Raw genomic sequence first — 23638 nt, 5'->3', positions numbered from 1 at the left:
AAATTACCGATATCTGCCTTTAAAAGAGGCTCTGGGGAAAGTTAAAAACACGGGCCACCTTCATGTTCAGAGTAAAGCGCAGCACTCAAGCGCTGAGAGCTCCATGTTCTCTTTCAACCGCCATCAGCAGATAAACTAATTAAAGTCCAACTCCCTCATGGGTTTGGATTAAAGCTCATTCTGTTCTGGAGATGGAGATTAGCACCTTCTGTGGCCACGATTTAACACAGACCGTGAAGACAAAACAAAAAGCTTGTCTGAAAAATGAACAGCATCAACACTTTTTTGTGCTTTTAAATAACTCGGTGTTTTTAAGTGTAAATAAACATTTTAGTCCTGATAAAGTGTGATGTTCTAAAAATAATGCATAAATGCATGACAATAATGCATAAATAGACATTTCCCTTTTGATTCATGCTATGCTGTATACATTCTGTGATCAAATCGTGGCAATGTATGTTTTTACATCAACTGAATTTTAACTTTTTTATGTATAGGCTAAGTTATCTGAGATTCGACGTAATAGTTCACACATAAATAAAAATTCTGTCATCATTTACTCATCCTCTTGTTAATTTAAACCTGCATGACTTTCTTTCTTCTGCAGGACACAAAACAATCTTGTAATTTTGAAGAATGTTGGTTACCGAACAACGGCGGTACCCAGGGCCAGACCGCCCCTGGCGGTACCCATTTTCTTACATTGGTATTGTGTCCATACAATAGAAGTCAATGGGTATTGCCGTCGTTCGGTTACCAACATTCATCAAAATATCAAAATAAATGACAAGAGGGTACAGTAAGTAAATAATGACAAAATGTTCATTTTTGGGTGAATTCAACGGAGTTGTAATGACTTGTACAGACAATTTGATTACACTTGAAAATTTAAGGTTGCAATGCCAGTTTTTATTTTTATATTTTAAAATTTTATAGCTTATTATTAAGTTACAAATAAATAAAGTGACAAATGAAATTATTGTAAAAACATTCATACTTTTATTTTGTTTTCTCCAATTCCAAACAATACCCAACTTTAAATAATTCACGAGCCTCATAATTAATGAGCTTGCTGTATTCAACCTATTTTTCTTTCCTTATGCATTTTATAGCAAAACTGATTCAAAAAGAAAACAGGAAAGCATTGTATCCATTGGGAATTGACTGAATTGTAAAATGTGAGCATTGCAGACTAGAAAGGTCAAGTTTTGCATCTCAACGTATCTATTGTCATCTCACTATTTGCCATTATTGTCGTGACCTTTAGTACATTAAGCCACATCAACTCTTGGAAAGACTTTAAAATAAAATTGAGCTATTACCTACAACAGCAGCCTAAACCACATCATAAACGGTTATTTGTCTCTTTAGCTTCAGAATAACTGAAAATGCACAATAAGACCAGAAACGTGTACGCAGATTTGTGATTTACGCTGACTTGCTCTCAAAGCGGCTGGTTCATGATAAAAAGAAAATCATCTCCTGCGCATATATAATAATATTTATTGTGAGGATATGAAAGGCATATATGGTATGATATCAAAACAATAACGCTGTGATGTCACAGACCTCCTGATAACAGTGCACCTTTCCGTTGGCCATCGACTGAACAGCTTCGTGATGAATGAACCAAAAATGTCCAGCAATGACTTCCTTTCGACTGTGGTAACATACCACACGCAGGCATTGCACACATGCATACACAGTAGATATTAACAAACCAAAAAATAACAAACCAAAATATTCCTCGATGTCAGTCCGCACGATGTGGTCTCATGAAAGATGGATGAAAATTGTCTGTTATTATTGTACCTGTGCATTATTGATGAAATGACATAATCCAATCGGTTCCACCTCACAAGTTTACAAAGACGTTCCGGAGGAGGACGTCAACATTGCTTCCCGAAGGATTTTATGGCAAAGGCAGTTTTTCACACCTGATGTCTGAATCTCTGATGAAGTGAATAAAGTCCTGAAGTTCCAGCGACTCCCCGAGTCAAGAGTGCTTGCGGAACGTGAAAATGTCACGAGTTTTGGAGCTTCTTTTGCCCTCGTTGGGACTGGGTAAGGGTGGGCTGTCAGGGGTGGCCGTGCCTCCATAGGGGCAGCTCTGAGAGTCGGGATGCTCTCCGGAACATTCAACGGCAGGGATGTAGCGGCTGTCCCACATTCCGGGCCCGCACAGTTTACACAGATCGTGTAAGCTGCAGGGAATTCTGGGAAGGAGGCGGAACTGATAGAGCAAACTACGTGCCTGGAATTAGAGATGGTGAGAGAAACGGCATAAAAAACAGAATTAAATCAAGCAAAACTGATGCATATTTGGTCAACGTTATCTATCGCAAAATAACAACATTAGAATATGTATTGCAGAGCTACGCCAAGTTTTTTACAATATGATGTCAGTTTAATCCTGTTGGTTGAGTTCCCAACACGTGATCTGTGTCAACATATATAAACTTTTGTTTATGTCATTTTGTGCTGTTACTGCTTTTCTCAATTGAATGTTAATATCATTCACTTTCATTTCTTTCTTTGAATGTTGTCAGTTCTATAACAAGTTGTATGTACATTGTACAACAAAAAGATCATTATGAAAAATTGCTAATGTTAAGAAATATGTTATTGAAATCTTAGTTTCATTTTTTGAATAAAAAGTTGCTCTAGTGAAGAGAGGAAGACTTTAAATTTACTAATAAAACTATTGAATGGCTTTTGAAAACATGTCATGTATCATATGGTCGCTGTCCTTCCAAAACCTTGGATGTCCAAATTTGCTGTTTTTCAGGAAATGGAAAAAAAACACTGTACTTTTTTAATGATTATATACTGTGTAGTGTCAAAGTTGACGAGCACTACTTTTTATCGGTTAGATATTTGCAAAACCCAGTGGCAAAAATAGTGTAAAGGGTGATTTATAGTGAAAAATTAAAATCATGAAATATGGTATACATTTGAAAAAAACTTGACAGTTCCTTTAATAAAATATCATTGAGTTTATTTGGAACACAAACGGTTGCTGTGAGAAAGCACATGTTTTGTATGCAGCAGTGAGGAGCTCATCACCTCTGTGTGACACAAAGACTACAGCATACATAACCATGAGCGCCTCTGAGTGTGTGTGCGTTTATACCTTTCTCAGCACCAGTTCTCCATTCATGTGCATGGAGAGGTTACTAAAGTGCAGCAACATCTGATCCGTGGCGAGCTGCTGTTCCGTCACATCATCGCCGTACAGCACGATGATGGCAACACACAGGAACAGATGGAAATAGTCCGTCTGGCAAAGAACATACATGCAAACATAGAAAAGCATCAGCGGACACAGCCAATAGAACGCTGGCTCGTGTAACTCCGGCCAATCTCGAAGAGGCCAGATGCAAACGGAGCCAATTACAGAGCAGTAAATGCCAACATGCAAATGAGGGGCAAACCACTTTGCTCCCCGAAATCACCTTGTTATTTGCATGCCAAAATATGCAAATGGATTCTGTGGAAGCCTTTTAATTAGCATCTCATCTTCATTAGACACTCGGCGGAGATCTTTAAAGCCACACGAGCACCCATACGTTTATCTAATGGATAAGAATTAGCACATTCCACGGTTTTGTCCGACAATCTTGGATTTATGCATTTGGCATTTAAAGTATACCATTTTTTGAACCCACGATCTTTACACTGCTAATGCACTGTTCAGTGCATGGTGACTGACATGTTTACTACTCGTGATTAAAACTGTGAGGAAAACAATCGTGATTATAATTTGATCCATTATTATACTGTACAATTCTTTCAAGGAATTGCCCTGACTGCTCTAAAATTCACCAGAAAAAAATGAAAGGAAGTCAAAAAGAGGAAATGCACACTTGCACCTATGAGGTTCTACAATAACACATTAAAGTTCTCTTTCATGGCAACATCTCATTATTTTGTGTATTTGATGTCAATATTTATTCATTTTTCATCATTTATTAACGGTATGCTTTCGTATAAAATATATGTGACACTGTACATTCGAGCATTGTACAACATTGGTGCATTAAGCTCTCATTTCACCTCCGGATTTAACCTTCTTCTCCGGATTTAACCTTTAATCTTTTTCCAGCTAACGCTTATAAACATAAACCACAAACTTCTAAGTGTTCTGCAAGAAGATCCGACCACAGCTCAGCTGCTCTGAGATCAGCAGTACGGATGTACCTGGTAGTGAGCCCAGCAGGCCTCCCACATGCGCAGTGCGTCTGCTTCAGGAAACTCGCGCTTGAAACAGAGAAGAATCCAGCGGTGACAGAACAGCAACTGAAGTCCGTCCTCACCCAGCCGGGTCAGATGCTGGTGAAACCGTGGCAGCATCAGCCGTAACAGCTCTCTCAGATACATCTAGACATACAGAACAACACACACAAACCTGTAATGCTTCTCTATGTGGGCAAACAGGAGGTTACACTTACATTTATGCATTTGGCAGACGCTTTTATCCAAAGCGACTTACATTGCATTATACTATACATTTGTATATCCCCGGAATCGAACCCATGACCTTGGCGCTGCTAGCGACCATGCTCTAACCACAGAGCAACAGCAAAGTTGTTGGGTTGAACAACGCTTCTTTACATCGAAGTTGCGTTAACATTGAAATAAGGGGGTACACTCAGCTCACGATTTGATAAAAAACATAATATTGAGTTTATGATACGATAGCGTTACACTTATGTACATTAAAAACTATTTTTGTTAAAGAACTGACAACATTCAAGGTTTAACTGAACATTCTGTGTGTAGGCCTATATTAATAACAACTGAATAGATCTGACACTGAAAAAAAAAAAATGTTTTATTTAAGAAAGCAATTAAGAAAGTTAAACCCAAAGAGAACTTAAAATAGTAGAAAAGGTAAGACGTAAAAAATCATCAAACATTATATGTTGGCGCAGGTCACTTGTTGGCAGCTCAACCAAAAGGATTAAACATACGTCATATCAGGTAAAAATAAATGGCCATACCGGCACAATACATAGTAGTTTTGTAACGCGATATATTGTGTCACGATATATTGTTACACCCCTATAAAAGAGCTTTCATATTAATATTTTTCTTATAATATTCTTATTAGGGGTATTATTATTCTTCTTCTTTGCCAATGGGAGTCTATGGCAGCCCTATGAACTGTAGGTAGGAAAATGATGAAATTTGGCACACTCGTAGTGGTGGTCCTCAATAGTCATGTGACCAATTATGGGGGCCCTAGCACTCACTCTACAGCTGCACCAGCCGTTCAAAAACTCACTTTTCAGATGGCTGTAACTTTTGAACTCATTGATCTACAGAAATTAAACTCGGCACATGTCATGCACTCCTCACGCTCATCGCATTCCATGCGTTACAATAAGAATCCGCCCATTACCGTAGCGGCCATCTTGAAAAGTACAGTATTGCGTTTTTCCGCTGCAAGTCCTAGAAATTGTGACCGATTGTCATAAAAATCGCCAAGACGATCTTTGGATTGAGCCGCACAGACGTGCTGCTCCGGAATTGCAGTTGTTCAAAAGTTATGAGGTCACAAACATTTCGAAGTTGACCCAAAAATGTATTGGAGGCTGTAGCTCGGCCAATCTTCGATTCATTGATACGAAACTTGGTAGGTGTCATTGGCACCTCGGACTGGGGGTCCTTGCCAAAATGGGGAACAGCGCCACCTATGGGTCGTGGGATTTGAAAAATATGCTCGTAACTTTTGAAATGTTTGTCAGAAAATCGATATCTCGGTGTCCACGGATTCCTCGTGCCATGTTGGATCGTATGATTACGATTCTAACACGATCGGATGATCGGCCTGTCCGCCATTTGTAATTCATCTAGATATCTTTTGAACTGTATGATATATCGGCACCAAATTTGACACACGTCATCGAATTACAGTCCCAAACGTACCCTTGAAGTTTCAAGACAGTGCCAACTATCGTTCATGAGATGTGACGCTTTTAATATAATTGCTTACAACTCTTGAACACTTTATCTGACATTTGTTTTCTGACGGTCATTATTTCTACTGGTCCGTGCCGATTCCATTGATGCCTCGTTTGTCATTTTCTAACATTCGGTTCACAAATAATTGTAAATCATGTGAAAAACGTTTTTGTCGCTGCTCATTTGACAAAAGTGGTCTAATTTTTTCCAAGCTCCGCTCGAATGATCTTTGGACCAGGCCGCACAGAAATGGCCAAACTGATTTTTGATTTCTGGGGCCATTTTTCGAGAAATACCTCTGCAAAGTTGACTGTGCCTGTGACATTGTATCTTTCTCGTATTAAACTATTCTGACCGTATGTAACGTGTTGTGCATTACTATACAAAAATTATATTCTTGCGTTCATTGTCACTTCTGATATCTGTTTCTCTTGTGCACTGTATTTCTGTTAATTTTGCTGTACGCTCTCGTTTCAGCCCCTTCGGGGATTGGCTCATGTCAATGTTTGAAGCTCTGAAAGCTCTCATTGGGATGCTGGGTCTAGCACGTCAACTGAGTGGCACACCTGATAAACCGCAAGCCTCTGGTCCGTGAGGTTGTGGGTTTGAATCTCGTGTTGTGCATTTCTGTACAACTTGATACTCTTGCTTTAATTGTCACTTCTGACATCTGGTTCTCCTGTACACTGTATTTCTGTTACTTATGTTCTACTGTGTCATCTCAGCCCCTTCGGGTATTGGCCTATGTCGATGCTTGAAGCTCTGAAAGCTCTCCTCGGCAGGCAGGGTGTTTCAAGTCAACTGAGTGGCTCAACCTAATGAAACGCACCCCTTGAGACCACAAGGTCGTGGGTTCGATTCCCGAGAGGCACGTGTTTTGCTTGTATATATGAAGTGTGCGTTGTGATTTCATTCTCGGTTGTTCTTTAAACATATCCGTTTTTCACGTATGTGTTGTTCTTGTGGCTGTTCGCTGTCATAGCTGCAACTTTTTTAATTGTTACATATCGCTACTTACACCTCTATCAGCTTTGCTCTGTAGCCCTGTTGTGGGATGTCGGCTCAGTGGCGTGACTCGGTAAACCACTGGCGTGACTCGGTAAGCCACTGGCGTGACTCGGTAAGTCACTGGCGTTGAGTCTTTGGGGTCAGCGGTTCAAATCCGGCTGTGGACATGTTCTGTGCTTGTGTGTAAATTGTGTGCTTTGAGTTTGTTTTCGTCGATTCTTCTCGACTTGTCCAGTTTTCACGTATGTTCTCTTTCTGCCTTTTTTGCTCTCGTTACTCTGCGAGCGCTGCGCTTGCGGCGCCTTGGGGGGCTTGGCCCCTTATCGCTGCTTAGAGCTATATTAATCATATTGTTATTATTCATTTTATTCTTAACTGTTTTAATTCACTTTAAATCAATTTTTAAATCATTTTTTAAGTTTTTAAAAATTGTTTTTTTTTTGTAATTACTTTTCTATGATTATTTTAATTATTTTTATGTAAAGCACTTTGAATTACCATTGTGTATGAAATGTGCTACATAAATAAACTTGCCTTGCCTAAAGAGAACGTAGTCATCCATATTTTAATCCATGGTACCTTTGCTGAGAAAAAATGTCACTTTAATTCTCCTCACAGTGTCACAGTGTTTCCAGAAATTCTCACCAGCTGTCTCTCCATATCTTCGTCTCTGGGAGAACTGATGAAGATTGTGTTCTCCATGAGACCCACAAAGCACCAGAACGTGTCGCTCTCGTCCTGGATCTCTGTCAACAGAGGGGCCACCAGATCTGACATGCCCTGACAGTAGCCCATGTCCGGATTCAACACGGCATAGTTCAACAGGATTCGTCTAAAAGACAAGCGGAGGAAAATTTTTTTTACCTTCGTTTGATCACGTATGAAACTTTAAAGCAGACTTTTGGAGAAGAACTAAATTAGCAGATGTTAATAATTATTATTGAATAAAACGATTTAGATTTAATACCTGTCAACTGAAATAGCCATGACTGATTTAAAAGATGAATTAGGCATTTTAGAAATTGCTAAGGTATCTAAACACAAAGGACAATTCCATTGTTTTTCAATGTATTAGCAATATACCTCAATTTTGATATCTCGATATCTTTCCAAATTTTGATGATGCTTTAGATATTTTGCTTTAGAACTGGAGGGCCTAAGATGGCACCAGGGGACAACGGTTTTATGGCAATTTATCAAATTTAGAATTGATCATAAATTCTGTGTTCCAGCACTGTATAATTTAGCATTTATTGAAATTTAATTAAAATATTGTACATTTCAGATTACAAATCCTCGTTTGGGGGGGGGCACAAAGGGGTGCATCATACACAAGAGGGTCCTCACAATGAAAACCAAACTTGTGGAATAATAAAAAAAATAAAAAATTATTTTGCCCCAATTCAAGAAAACATGATTCTGTCATCATTTTGGTATTGACGAGTTGTGCTATTTGTAAAATGTAAAGATGGGCGTGAAATTGCCTATTGGTGCCGTTTTAATCTTAATTATCCAAAATAATAGATATTCATATTTTTATATCTACAGCACAGTTCTCTCTAACAATAATACCTAACATTCAATATATTGCAAAGCCCTATGTATAAAATCCCCAAATATTAAATATAAGTTTTTATTTTCAAGATATCACAAATACACTTTTCAAGCAACACAAAAAGATTTGTTAGGTATTAAATTATGAAACATTAACGATAGCGCTTAAAAGACAAAAAAATGATTTGAAAAGTACTACTACGGATTTCTTGAAGAATTCCTGCTGCCAAAGACTGTGGTTGCACCTTTTTGTCAACCTGAAGATTGTAAAAATAATCACATCTTTTTCTGTTTGAAAATGGACGTCAAGAATGGGCAGATGAAAGATTCTAACCTCATGATTTCGACATTGGGATTGTTCTCGCCCCTGAAGAACATGTTGCTTCTATCAGTTCTGACAACATCCTTATCAACAGTGAACTGAACCTTCCTCCAGAACTCACTGTGTTCCTCTGGACTCATGGACAACCTGCGGAGAGAATGAAAGACCAAAAGAGATCAACTACAACAAAAATGAAGCGCGGTAAAGAGAAAATCTAATTCAAGAGCAGATCAGATCTTTAAAATAACATTAAAATAAAACAAACACCCGCCACAAATAGATCAAGGAAAAAATCTATACAGAATACAAAACAGAACTACTGAGAAACAGAACAGACACATTATAAGAAAACACAACGAAACAAAAGCAGAACAGAATGGAACATGAAACGCCATATTCAACAGCTTAACATTCCCGTCCTGAAAGCTGGTGGTCCCTGTGGCTACAGACATTCTCATAACAAGCAGGTGGGATTTCATTAACACTGTTTTCTGGAATCAATGCCAGACCTGATGCAACTTCATGTAAGGGTTTCGAGACCTGTGTTTGTGTGAACTTATTCCCACATCTCCCCGATTCCCTCTCCGGCCCCACGAGGCTTAGACTCAAAGCTCAGCATCACTCTTTACATAAACACTATCAACCTAACAATTATTCAAATAAATAACCGCATGAGGTGAAAAGTGTTGGCATTAATTCAATGCCTCGGTTAGGCCAGTGAAATACCCTACTTTTCCCCCCACACCTTTTTATTATCATATAAATATTTCAAAATAGATCAAACTGTATGTAATTGCAACGAAGTGAAAACCATATTTCGAAGTATATTAATAAAAAAAATGTATAATGGAAGTGTACCTGCGGATGTTCCCTGGTACTTATATTTATTGGTACTAAACGATGATATTTATTTATGTACCTTAGTATCAGTGTTGTACTTCGTCTTACCAGACAAATATGTTCAGAGAATTGTACAGAAGTACAATCTGATGTGTTATACTGAAAAATGAAAAGCTAAGTTTCATTTTCAGTACATTTTCTGTATCGTGTGTTTTCTTTTGACCTACAAACCTTTTGATCTTAAGACATTTGCTTGAATATAATGTATGAATAAAAATATAAATTATTTTTCAATCAAAATAGTTATTTCAATATAAAAAAAGATGAAGTAAAAATGTTTTATTAAATATTATTATATGTACATATGTTATTTTAATTTGTATTAATTTTAAATAAATTGTTAATTATTAATGATATTTTATTAAACAAATTATTATTAAATATTGTTTTTATTAAAAATTAGATTGCATACGCTGAAGATGCTAAAATAAAATATTGTTTTTTTTTACTATTTTTAAAGTACAATAAGAAAACACATATTTTTTCTTTGAAGCCATTTTTAAAAGCACTGTTTTACGTTGTGGCAATGACTATATTAGAGGGAGTAAGGTGCTGGATTGATCTTTGACAGCGTTGTGAAACATGATCATCAGTCTTTTAAGTGCTCTATTAATGGCCTGACAATGAATGTAATGGTGGAGTTAATTGTTTCAGGTGAACCACAGAGTGTTTACATCTGCACACATTTATCGATCGGTTACGGTCGTTGCTAGAAAATCCCACAGAGGCTTTTATTCATCTATAAACAGACCACGTTTGTCATTAGCATTGCAAAACAGCCATGTAACAAACAGAAAAATTCCTTCCAACCAATTTACGACTAGGAGATTTGTTGTTCAGTGACAAAGGCGTGCAAAATTTGAACACACAGGAAAAAAACGCTATCACCAGTCAAATGTTACAGACTCTCAGCCATTTAAAAGGTCTTCATAAGATTTCAACACAAAAATCAATGGCAACAAAAGCAAGTGGGTACAGATTTCCAGCTAATCCAGCTAAATGACCTCCGTTTATATTCAGTAGACCGTATCTCAGTTAAAATATCTCATTTTATAAACAGCATGCTATAATAATCAGCTAATTACGTGCAACATCTAATAGCTATATATGTGTCATAATATTTTGAATACTGGAAAAATAAAGGAAGTCTGTGTGAAACGTTCAAGCTGTCAACAATAAGATACCACTTTAACTAGTCTACAATAGACGTAACACTAGTTAAACCAAAGTCGTGCAACTCGGCATGTTTGCAACGCCTCTGGGCAGCTATTTACGTCATAGCAAGACAACGGTCCTGTCACCTTGAATGGTGGAAGACAGATATTCCTAAAAATCACAATTAAATAGCATATTTCCGATCAATGATTAAGCCTGATATGGACTGTACCATAACTTTGGTTTGCTAAACTCAAATTGCGTTGAAAATCCCCTTTTTCGAAGTCGCGACTGCGCATGCACACAGGCTGGCAAGCGCCTCACAAGAGCCCCGCCCCAGAGAATCGTCAGTCTTTATCGAGTGACGATTGGGTCTTTTAACTGGAAGGCGGTGCTTTCTTCGCTAGAGCGGCTATATTGAACGTTACATTCCAATACATTCATTGCGCCAATGATCGGCAATGAACTCAGGATGGTGTCTGCAGCGACTCAACGCACCACTCTCATAATTAAACATTAAATTAGATGTTATTTGACTGAAATCATCTTTAATGTACACACTGACTTCACCATAAGCTGCAAGATGCATTTATGTGTTCGGGAATAACGGGAAAACAGCGCATTAATACAGAAAACCTCGATTTTTCCACATTAATAACAGAGTTGTCCTAGACGCGACGCTGCGCGGCTCGGCACTTCCGCATCCGGTGTGCGACCCCCTTTAGAGTAAACGAACAACAGCCCTTATACAGCAGATACAGGCATTAAACAATAACCTATATACAGTATGTCTAAAATTAGTTTATTGCATTTTTCCGTCAATGGAGGGTTTCAGTGGCACCAACATAAACAAACGTTATGTGGCCCTAACTTCCGGTAGACCTCCGCAATGAATGAATAACCGTTGAGTAGTTTTAAATTAATTGAATACAATTTATATACAATAAAATATTAATATACATTTTAAAGTTATATAAATACAAAAATATTTTTTTATATTATAACCAAACATTGATCGGGGGCAGCGTGTGCGTCCAATGAAACCATCTTTAAAGTTTGTTTGCATCAAACAAGTATTAAATTTAAATTTTTACAAAATAAATATTTGTGTTTGCTAAAAGTATAAATGTAATTGTGAAAGAAACCTTTGACTAAATGATGATTGATGAAAAAAAACATTGTACTTGATAAATATAAAAGTATTGAAGCCTTGGAAGCACTTTAGTCTGAAGGTGAAGGTTTTAGACTGGTTTGGCCATGAGTCTCTAACCTTCTCTGCTGGATCTCCTGGTACTCCACACGCTTCTGAAGTCTCCAGGCTTCACGCTCCTCAGAGGTGGAGTCATAGCTGTAGTAATGCAGTAGGAAGGGCCACACCTCACCACGGATGGACGGGTCAATGCCTCCGAAGAAAATTGCCTGAAAGAGCAAAGAGATTTGATCAAAGAGAATCTGATCAAAGATTGAACTTAAAATAAAAAAATTCTGTCATAATTTATGCACTCTAATGTCATTTAAACCTTTTATGTAACTTTTTTTCTTTGAAACCCAATAGAAGATATTTTGAGAAATGTCTGGTTTTGTGTTCATACAATGGAAGTCAATGGGCTCCAATGTTGTTCGGTTACCAACATCTTCTAAATATCTTCTTTTGTGCTCTGCACAAGACAGAAAGTCAAACAGGTTTGGAATGACATTAGGGTGAATACATCATAAAATAATTATCATTTTTGGGTGAACTACCCTTCAAATAATGCTGGTTTAGAGTACAGGACACACGGGCTCTGGCCAAGCTGGTGTTTAACTAGAAGTTGTTTTCAGGTCTGGTTTAGACGACAGAAAACAAGCAGCACGTGCTGGTGCCCAGTAATGTTTCTCTTCTTAAGATTGATCGACAGCTGTCAGTCACTCAAATCTGACCTTGCGGAGCTTGTACTCCTCCAGCACCTGGCCGCTGTTGTTGAGATGCCGGAGCCAGGAGCTGACGTCCAGCCGGCGATACAGACGCTCCTCAGGATGCATCTCAGCGGAGGGTAAGGTGGGTCTGCGGATAGAAAACTGCATGCAGGATTTCTCATCTGACACCTGAGAGGAAGGTGAACAAGAAACAAAATGGCAAACATATGAACGAGTCTAAAATTTGTATACATAACACTCTGCACAGATTTTATTCAATCGGTGTGCACATTTTTTGCATAGAGAATTACGTACAAACATTTTAATGCTCATTTTGTGTGTACGCAACATTTATACATCCGGCCCTATGTGAAGAATACATTCATTTGATCATGTATGAAGTCTTTTAAATATAAATCTCTCCTCCCAAAGCCAATTTCATTTAAATTGCAAATTCCATGTAGCGTCCGACACATGAACGATGTGCACGGCATACTGTATAAGAGTTTGTGCCATGAATATACAGTAAATGTGTGAAATAATAATATGAATATCGTATGGTAGATTCTTCACACCTGGTCTTTGAGCTGGGTCTCTCGACAGCATTTCCACTGCTGAAACACCTCGGCCAGTTTGTCCAGCCCGGCGTGATGGAAGTGAAGAATCTTGTACTGGCTTTCTCTGCTGGCGATAACTAGCTGTCCGCAGGTGCAGACCTCATCGCTGAACAAACAAACACACTTTCATAAGAGCCGTCTGAACAAACACAGCAAACACAAGCCACATCCTGGAGATTACAGGATAAAACCGTTTACTTGAGCAGGATGTGTCTCACGGTTTATAAGCAGTGTAATGATATACGGTTTGCACTTTAATGACTTTTAGTTGGTAATAACATTTGTTACTTTGTTTTTCCACTTCATAAAACGATTTTTAACATATTTTCAATATCATCACACTACGGGAACACTACTCTAGATTTTTATTCATGCCACAGAAATATTTAAATATATTGAAGAAAAGCAGCCTCAGGATAAGGATGAATGATTTAGTTCGAACTCGCAACTACTGTATATGTAACACAATTCTCTAAAATGAACAACATCAATGAAAGAATATGAGGAGGTAAATGAATACATTAGATGCTTCATAACACAGTTTTATGAGGTGCTCCACCGCGACGTAAAAACAAATAAAGAAAGTCAGAGACTATTCAATTTAAAATAAAAAAACTTGTTATTAAATTATATTAAAATAAGGGTTCACATAAGGGTTTTAAAATCAACCACGGGGGCTTGTTAGATCCGGACTGACCTGAAGAACAGACGCAGTGACCTCATGTGACCCAAGTCCACTCTGAAAACCCCACACAGGTGCTCCAAAGCCATAACTTTCTGCTGCTCCTCCCACCGGACGCCCTGTGACTGGCTGCTCTCGGAGGGGGCGTGGCTATCCAAACTTGAGGCGGAGCTTGCTGAGTGAGCCATGGGTTCATCGCATTCTCTAAAAAAGGCATCTCTATTAATACTTTTAAAGTAAAAACGCAAAGGAAAAGCTTTGAAAGTGTTATCATCCAACAATTAAACACATATAAAATGTAAACATATTCAGCCACGAAAAAAATTGTACTGTATATATTAAATATATAGAGATATATTAGTATGTCAAGTAGAAAAATACATTTAATATAACAATACCTTTAAAGGCACTTTTACACCAAAAACAATAAATATAGCCATAACTGTATTCGGATCCAAACCAGCATGCAATGTTTTTTTCTTATTTTAAATGCATGAGCCCTTTAAATTCAAATGGATTTTGATTGGCTATCAATGTTTTATTGCTCATCAGCTGGAAACAATATTGTTATAACTGTGGCATGGACTCTGCTATTCTCTTACATTTAAAATGATTTTTAAAACTTTATCTTTATAGTTATCGTCCTTGGTGTAAACGGGCCTTAACTTTTGTATGATCAAAGCTTGCATTTTCTAACCAGCTCAAACACATTTTTATAAACCCCACAAAATAACTCAATTAAATTCGTCAGTGTACTGTAAATGACTGCTTTCAGTGTGAAACTCGACGACAGCTGTAAGTGTGGATACGTGTGTGTGTAGACGCTGAGCAGGAATGAAAGGAATGCTGGGAGGTTATTGTGCTGGCAGGAGTCGAGAGGAGACACAAATCAAGCAGCCTGGCAGCCAATTTCCCTCCTGCCCTCCGTCCTATCCCTCACCGCGTCTCTCTGTTGCTCTGGCTCTCGCTGTAACACAGCCAGAGCTGAAACCCGAGCCGTGGGACCGCCGTCTCTCTCACACTCGTCACTCTAACAGAGCACGTCTAACAGGCCAGAAAGCCCCGCAGACGCGGCCTCCGTCACAGATGCACTCTGAGTGAGCTGAATGTTTATGGGTCATGTGGTACTCGAGAGGTCTTTCTCACCGCACATTACAGCGGGATCACACACATGAAGCCATATGGTGAATCAGGTCAGAGATATTGAGAATATGGTGTGAAGTTACATATGTGGACGTCTCCTCGCCGTCTTGCGAGTTTCACAGTGGAGTTCGATACCACGATGAAGTAAAAAGATACACTTTGTTATTTGAAACAAATAAGAGTTTTGTTTTTAGTTGTAAGATTTTGAAAGGCTAAAACAAGGTTTACCTTATTTTCTATAGATTTAGATATATAAAATGACACAGTAAATAAATATGTAAAAATGAGTCCTGTCAAATCGATTAATCGCGATTAATCGATACCAAAATTATTTTTCTGTTTATACTGTATATATGTGTGTGTGGCGTGTATATTTGTATGTATATATTAATACACAAACATACATATATATATTTAACAAAGATGAGTAATAAATATTTATATTCATACATAGAACTGTTCAACGATTACTTGCGATTAATCGCATCCAAAATAAAAGTTTTGTGTTTACTTAATATACAGTATGTACTGTATATATTAATATTCATATATAATTTAAATTATTTTTAAATTACATACTGTACATGTACTGTATGCATTTATAAAACCAAAATAAATATGCAGAGTGCACAGACATATATTATGTAAACACAAATGGCATTAATTGTTGAACAGCACTATTTATACATAATATAAATTATATTTAAATATAAATATATATGTATTTATGTAAATATTTGTTATATACGCATGTCTGTGTGTGCAATTATATATACATATAAATGGATAGTTGACAAATGAACCGTACCATGTGTCCTGGGACATAAAAAAATTAAGAAAACAAACAGTTAATAATAGATTTCTATATATCATAAATATGTACATTAATAATATAAAATAGCATTAGAGAGAATTATGTTTATTGTTATTTTTTTAAGTTTCACCTGTCACACCATAGGACACATGCGGTTTATTTGTCAACTCAAGTATATTATATAAACACAAATTTTGGAATCGATTCATCCTGATTAATCGATTTGACAGCACTAGTAAGAATTCACTAAAACTAGAAAACTAGCATTTCTGTAGCTCATCTCGTAGAGAAATGCAAAGGTCATGGGTTCGATTTCCAGAGAAAAATGCACTCTTGCTTTGGGTAAAAGTGTCTGCCAAATGCATAAATGTAATGTAACTAATACAATTTCTCGATTCAAGCTGGGGTTTTCCGCAAACCTGTGGACTCGATTTCAGCTCAAGTAAAACTCTCATTAAAGCAAAAGGAGGTCTTACGAAATTTTAACATTCATGAATGTATTTTTCAAATAAACTTTCTATTCAAATGATCATTATAGGAATGCAAAGCCTCAGCACTGACTGGTGGTCTCTGACACTTGATCTCTGTTATATTTGGCGTTTCTCTGAGCTTGTACCAGTGTGCCTTTAGGGTGGTTTTATTTGAGAGGCTGAACACCCACTTGGATAGGAACTGCCCCGAGGGGCTCTTACAGAAACAAAACGCCTCAAGAGCTTCATGCCACAGAGAGCCGGAGCTGTCAAATACTGTTAACACATTACAATTACATCATCCTTAGCAAAATATGACCTCAACCAGAGCAGATTCTGTGGGTTTTAACAGCAGCATATACAGTTTTGTTCACCTCTTTAATCCTGAAGTCTGATTTCACCTTTTGTATCACGTTTAATTATTTTTAAGTCTTTCAATCACATTTCTAAATAGGGGCCCAATATACAGTGAGGGGCCTTGGGGCACCTCGCAATAGTCCACAACAAGCAAACCAGAAGAAAAGAGTAAAACCTCATGAAGACGTAAAAAATTAGCAAATCGGAACTGACGCCAAATATAAACACACAGAGGAAGTGAAACCAGAATATGATCGCAGATTGCTGATATTTATTTTTCTGATGGGCTGTCTCATGTCCTGGCGTCACCCCTGCAGCTCAGGCCAAATAACAAAGGGAGGAAACTGCTAAAGAGACAGAATGTTAAACGAAGCAGCTGGGGGAGGGATTCTGCTATTGGCTCATCTGTGGAAGATTAGACCAAGAATTCACACTGCCAAAACACCAACCTGCTCAACACCACTGGGACTTCTGTATTACAGCCTGTAATGTCTCCACCATGTGCTCACAAAGCAGCATTACAGCATTTCACTGTACTGTGAGTGTATTTTTTCCCTCAGTTTTTTAATACTTTTATCCACACCTGTTTAAAATGAAATATTTGACTAGTTTGTGTGTTCCATGAGGAAACCACTTAAAGGAACAGTTCACCCTAAAATAAAAATCTGTCATCATTTACTCACCCTCAAGTTGTTCCAAACCTGCATTCATTTCTTTCTTCTGTTGAACACAAAAGAAGATGTTTTGAAGAATGTGAAATATCAAACTGGGACACAATTGACTACCACAGTAGTTTTTCCCTACTATGATAGGCAATAGTGCCCAAGAACTGTTTACAAACATTCTTCCAAATATCTTTCTTTGCGTTCAACAAAACAATAAACTTTATACAGAATTTTTAGAAGAAAGAATTTTTATTTTTGGGTGAACTGTCCCTTTAAGTTCATTTTCATGCTACTATTACTGTAAAAAATATGTGTGGACATTGGCTGTAGGTAAATCATTTTATATTTTTGTGATAAGGAGTTTGTAGTAAAGGGTTTGTTCACCCAAAGTCATTATTTACACACCTTTGTATCGTTCAAATTCTCTTTATAGCTTTCTTTGTTCTCTAAAACAAAACAAAAATCTTTAAAAGTGTTGTTCTAAGTTTTCTTTTTACAATGGGAGTGGCTTTTACGAAACAAAAATATATTGCAATATAATGGAAAATATAAAGCAATATATTAAATATATTATATATAATTCTTAATATATGAAAACAAAATTCCTTATGCATTATTTTATATTATTTTTACATTATTTCATATTTATATATATATATATACAGTATATATATATATATATATTTTTTTTTTTTTAAGTTTAGTAAATTATGTATTATACTTGATTAATATATCAGAAAATATATTTTCTTTGCTAAGGGGGACGTTGATCTCCTCTTCTGTGCCCAGATGAAATACAAAGTTCTGTTGAACCACTGTACCAGAAAAATCAAGAAAATATTCTGACCATTTGGGGATCTAAATAACACAAGTGAGTAAAAACGGTGTGTGAAAATGAATCTGGTGAATAAATTGTCTTTTAGTTTTTTAGAGCTGGCCAGTAGTAACAGTGATGCCGGCCTTGGCACATTGGCAAACATAATCGATACACAGAGTCTTTTTGCACCAGTGGCGTAACTTTGTTTTGAAAGTGGTGGGGACAGAGATGACAAAAACAATACTTTTATAAATTATAACTCGTAATAACTCGTTGGGCATATCTATCATGAGGGCGCTCCGTCCATTGGCTGCTCCGCTTTTCGACTCCAGCTCTCACAGTATGTGGCTCCCAAACTGTCTTTTGGGGAAGGTCACTTGGCTGATGCGGTGCACTACACTTAAAAACAGTTTATTCCTATGACTAAAAATGTCACTTGTTCATTGTTTTTTGCGTTTTTGTGCTCGGACACTGGATGCACAAGCAAGCGCCGCGAGTGCAGATGATGCACGCATTTCTATACTGGCCGCGTTTCTGAAGTCGCGGCTCTCTGTCTTCCGCAAATATAACTTACGAGTGTGAGCAATGGGAGATGGTGAGAAAGCGCAAATCCTACATTTTCCACGAGTTTTCGATGTTAATGACCCCTAAACAATACACACCTTCCGCAAGCGTTTCTTAATGTCTTCCAAAAAGTGGTGGGGACATGTCCTATGTTTTGCACACTATGTTGGTTAAACTGTGGCAGTTCTTAATGACAGGACACTGAAAGGGTTCAGAAGTGTAACACACGATGCCGTGCTGTACTAAAGCCATGCTCAGCTGATCTATGAATTAGAAATAAGCTCCGAGCGTCTCCTCTTACTGCAAACAGTCAGACGTGCAGTAACAACATCACGGTCATGGTCATGGTAACATCAAACACTCACCGAGAATTTTCTACATAGTTTAGTGCTCAACACTCCCCATGTCAACTCAAAAGGTTGGATGATGATAACAAGGCATAACTTTGGCAAATCCGTTTGCAAGTACAGCGATATACTGACACTAACATCAAAGGGATAGTTTTACCCAAATATGTCATCATTTATTCACCCTCATGTTGTTCAAAACCTGTATGTTACTCTTTCTTCAATGAAACACAAAAGGAGATATTTTGAGAAATGTCTTGTGTCCAATGAAAGTCAATGGGTCCCCAATGTTTGTGGGACACCGACATTCTTCAAAATATCTTCTTTTGTGTTCTGCAAAAGAAAGTCATGCAGGTTTGGCAACGATTCCTTTAAGGAGTGTATAGCCTGCACAAATTTCAGCATTCTCAGCTTTTTTCTCACCTGCTCTCATTATCCAAGAAGACAGAGCTGCTGCTCTCGCCCAGAGCCTCGCTGACGGGTGACAGGCAGAAGGGCGAGGAGAAGGTGTCCGAGTCCGAGCCCAGGGTGCTGTCTCGACTCACCTCGTCTGCAGACAGTTCGCAAGATCCTTCGTCGCCCTCCTCTGAAAGCTGCTGGTTGGGTAAGGGGGGCTCCGCTCCATCTTCATCCTCGTCTTCTTCGGGAGCGGGCGGTGGGCGTGAGTGACCTCGGTGGGCACGGCGGCGGGGGTTGCGGCGGACGGGTGAGCTTTCGGGGGTGATGTAACGGAGCGCCTCTTCGTCCTGCCGTTGGATGCGGGAGTTGGGCACCCAGGTTAGGATGAGGGTGGAGCCGAGGGTCTCGTCTTTCTCCAGGTGCACACACAGGTAACCTAAAAGAGGACACAGTCAAACATTTGCAGATGAATGAATCAAGTCAACTCTAAACGTCACGTAAAAACAAAAAAGAACTGTGCTGATCAACTATAATGAGGGATATGCTTAGATATTTTTCAGATTTAGTTTAGATGTGTTTATGTGGTACCTGGGTGATGCTCAGGCAGTCCAGGCAGAGTTTCGGATGGGTGCACACACACATTGTTCTTGGAGAAGATGATCTCTCCATCCAGCACGGTCCGGGATCCCCCTGAGCCCACGTTAAACGTCAAAAGGTCAGAGGCTTTGGAGGATGCGCGTCGCAAGAGTCGACCGAATGACATCTCCTCCAGTGACCTCTCACTGCTCCCATCCTCTGTGTGATAGAGAGAGAGAGACAGACAGAGTGAGAGAGTGAGAGAGAGAGAGAGAGAGAGAGAGAGAGAGAGAGAGAGAGAGAGAGAGAGAGAGAGAGAAAGAGAAAGAGAGAGAAAGAGAGAAGTGTAGTTTAGTGGTTATTAGAGTTACAAAGTAAAAAATGAAGAATGCATGTTGCCACCACAATACTAAGTTACTAAGCTATTCTATGTTGTTGCTAGGGTATTCTGGGTGGTTGCTATGACTACAGTTATCAAATGATCTAATGAATTACTTCTCTGACAGACTGCACAGATATTTGTGTTGTGAACTTGTGACTAAAGCATACACAGTCCCACCTTAAACACACACGTACAAGTGTGTCAGTTAAAGAAACTCTTACTGGTTCTGTAAGGTTCAAGATCCATAAATCAATAACCAACCAATAAAACGTTGTCAGTCAGCTAGTTTTGAGCTGCTGTTGATAAAACAGGTGCCAAATTACCACTATGGGGGTGGGCTCCTTTGATTTGGGCAAATAGAACTTAGCAACTGGATTGTGAGACAGAGTCTTACAATGGTAATAATCGTTCAATATTGACATTTTCTGTATATTGTTTACATGTGCATTGTCCATATAAGTTATACTATATAGATATAGACATATTGATATGTAGATATGTTGATATAGACAGTCTACTCTATATCTGTTGTATGAGTTTTAACGAATGTGAAACAAAAGTTTGTTGTACAGATGTGCAATGACGGTAAAAGCTTTTCTATTGTATTGTATTGTATTGTATTCTATTAAAATGTTATCATGGAAATGCAAAATTCTAGTTGATTAAAGAAGTATATTCCAGTCCGTAAGACTTATAAAAACTAGTCATAAACAAATTACGCAACATTCTGCAACCATCCCTCACTTCCTCAGGTCTAGACTTTCATTTCAATTTCCTTCTGTTTTGTGATTTTACTTTTTTCTTGCGTTAATTCACTGTACCCAGAACTTCCTCTACTCTACTGGTTTACAGGGTGGCAGTTCCAGCTGATTACAGGTCAGTTTCCTGATAATGACAAGCAATGGCAACTTTGGCAATACCAACTCACAAGTTACATTATAACAAACCTAAGCGTGTGACTGCAAAGAGAAAAAACTTCGGAAAAAACACAACCGACCCACAGAAATGTTCTAATTCTAACCTCTACAAAAGCAAACCTACTATTTCAGGCATTCAGGCAATCTGTGAATGACTGTTTTTAAGCAAACCTGTCCGGTAAGGTTGCTCAAAGACTAGAGTTGCATTTCATTCTTTTTCCTTTTTATGAACAATCCAACTAGTCCACACATACCATAAAACTGTTATTACAGTGCAAACATGACAGCAGTGAATAAACACGCCACATCCTGGCTGGCTTGACTGGACTATCTGCCATGCAGGCCAAATCAGGCAAATGTGATATTGTGCTGTCAGGAGGTGTGTACTGAGAAGAGTGTTACGAGTAGAAGCATGTGTTTCTTTTCCCATCAGCACCTCTCAAGCCTCCTTCACCGGCTGATATGACAATCCATACAACAACACAACTTCTCCATTCACTTTAATGTACTGTATGAACAGTATGTGTTTAAATTTAACATCAATCCATTCTATACTAGCAGACCCCAAAAATCAAATTATGAACTTAACAATGACCATAACATGGGCTGTTCACAAACTACAGAGAATGTAAAAGGATTATATACAGCTATAAAGAGCAATGTATATTTAGCCATCCAATTCTAGCTGTCAGATAAAATCTACATTTTACATACAGAACACAAAATATATTTTTTAAGAATACATAAATTCCAATGGGACCAAAGACCATAGGATAACATTTTTTTTGTAGAACATGCTCTGGGAATTAAAAATTCCTATAGTGGCATTGTGTTTTCCAGAATAAACCCTTAAAACAGTCCAGTATTAAAAAAATAATTTAAAGATATAAACGTATCCTTAAAAGTCCTTATAAAGAATACACAATATTTCGATCAAACAGACTCTAAGAATAAAATAAGAATAAAAAGAATATCTGTAGTTAATTTACTAAGATATTATATTACATTGATCTCTGTATAGGACCCTGTAGATTTTTTACATTGCATTACAACATAAAGCTATTTTTTATTTACATTATGTAAATGATAAGAAATTCCATAATAATCCCAGTAAAAAGTTCAAAATCTTAAGGAATGAGGTGTGTATACACCCCATCGTCACTGTATCAGATTATAACGTTACAGAAAATGAAGTTCATAACAAATGCAACCCATCTGGAGAACATGCATGTGTTCATATCGATCCTGTTCGGGCCTGTATCCGATGTTGTGTCCTTTGATCGGACCGATTGACCTATATCACTATTGTATTTAAATCGACAAGCCTTTTCCCCCACTCTGAAGCATCACATAAACCTTTTTAGGACAGATGACACGCGCAAACCCGTCCCGTTATGTTAGTTATAACAGAGGCATATCAACTGCTGTATCCATATGGGACGATACATTTAAACAACTTCAAATATTGTCAGCCATAGTAACGCACAAATCATCGATAAAGCACACAAGCAGCAAGCTTACCTTCAGTACCAGACACGATCACAACATTTGCTGCTCGTCCACATCAGAAGCTCCCCGTTCGAGTCATATATTACACATGGGATGTATTGAATGACGCGTATGTTTGTGGGTGACACTCAGCATGCCGCTGCTGAACGAAGCCCCGCCCACTAGCTAAATCCCGCCTACTGACGGTCCGGAAGTAGATGCAGCGCGTAAGGCAATTGGTCCCGTGTTTATTACAATGATCAAATTTATATATAGTTTTGTTTTTCCGACACCTAATGTTAATATTGTGACTGTGTAATAACCGTAATAAAATGTGTATTATAATGATTTAAGCTTGAGCGATGTGTGTTTTAAATTTAGCTTATTTAATAAGTAACACCCAAGCAAGGGGGAACATTACATTTTTTAAACGTTATATCCCTTATGAAAACAAACCTAGTTTTTTTGTGGTTAAATGTAGTAACCATGTTTTTTTGGTTCATTGATTATTGGCAAAACCATGGTTTTACTACGGGGTTATTGTTTTTAACTGTAGTAAAACAAGAGATCACTATTTAATTTTACTTATTACAAACTT

The 23638-nt window shown here is 37.8% G+C and overlaps 1 protein-coding gene across 1 annotated transcript; it reads right to left on the bottom strand.

Annotated features, from left to right (window-relative positions):
* Nucleotides 1-819: 819 nt before the first annotated feature.
* On the bottom strand, nt 820-23214 carry tbc1d16 (TBC1 domain family, member 16). The gene is made up of 12 exons (XM_057347109.1): nt 23074-23214; nt 20266-20472; nt 19702-20113; nt 14117-14305; nt 13378-13525; nt 12827-12991; nt 12177-12325; nt 8864-8998; nt 7621-7807; nt 4201-4380; nt 3134-3280; nt 820-2254 (listed from the first exon to the last, which is right to left on the bottom strand). Exons 2-12 carry the CDS (start codon nt 20438-20440, stop codon nt 1997-1999), a joined length of 2145 nt encoding a protein of 714 aa, XP_057203092.1. The 5' UTR covers nt 20441-20472; nt 23074-23214; the 3' UTR covers nt 820-1996.
* Nucleotides 23215-23638: the final 424 nt, after the last annotated feature.

This window comes from Triplophysa rosa, linkage group LG11 (genome assembly GCF_024868665.1).
Source record: "Triplophysa rosa linkage group LG11, Trosa_1v2, whole genome shotgun sequence".
NCBI classification, from domain to species: Eukaryota; Metazoa; Chordata; class Actinopteri; order Cypriniformes; family Nemacheilidae; genus Triplophysa; species Triplophysa rosa.
Note: the sequence above shows the minus strand (reverse complement) of the source record. Positions and strands in the feature narration are given on the sequence as shown.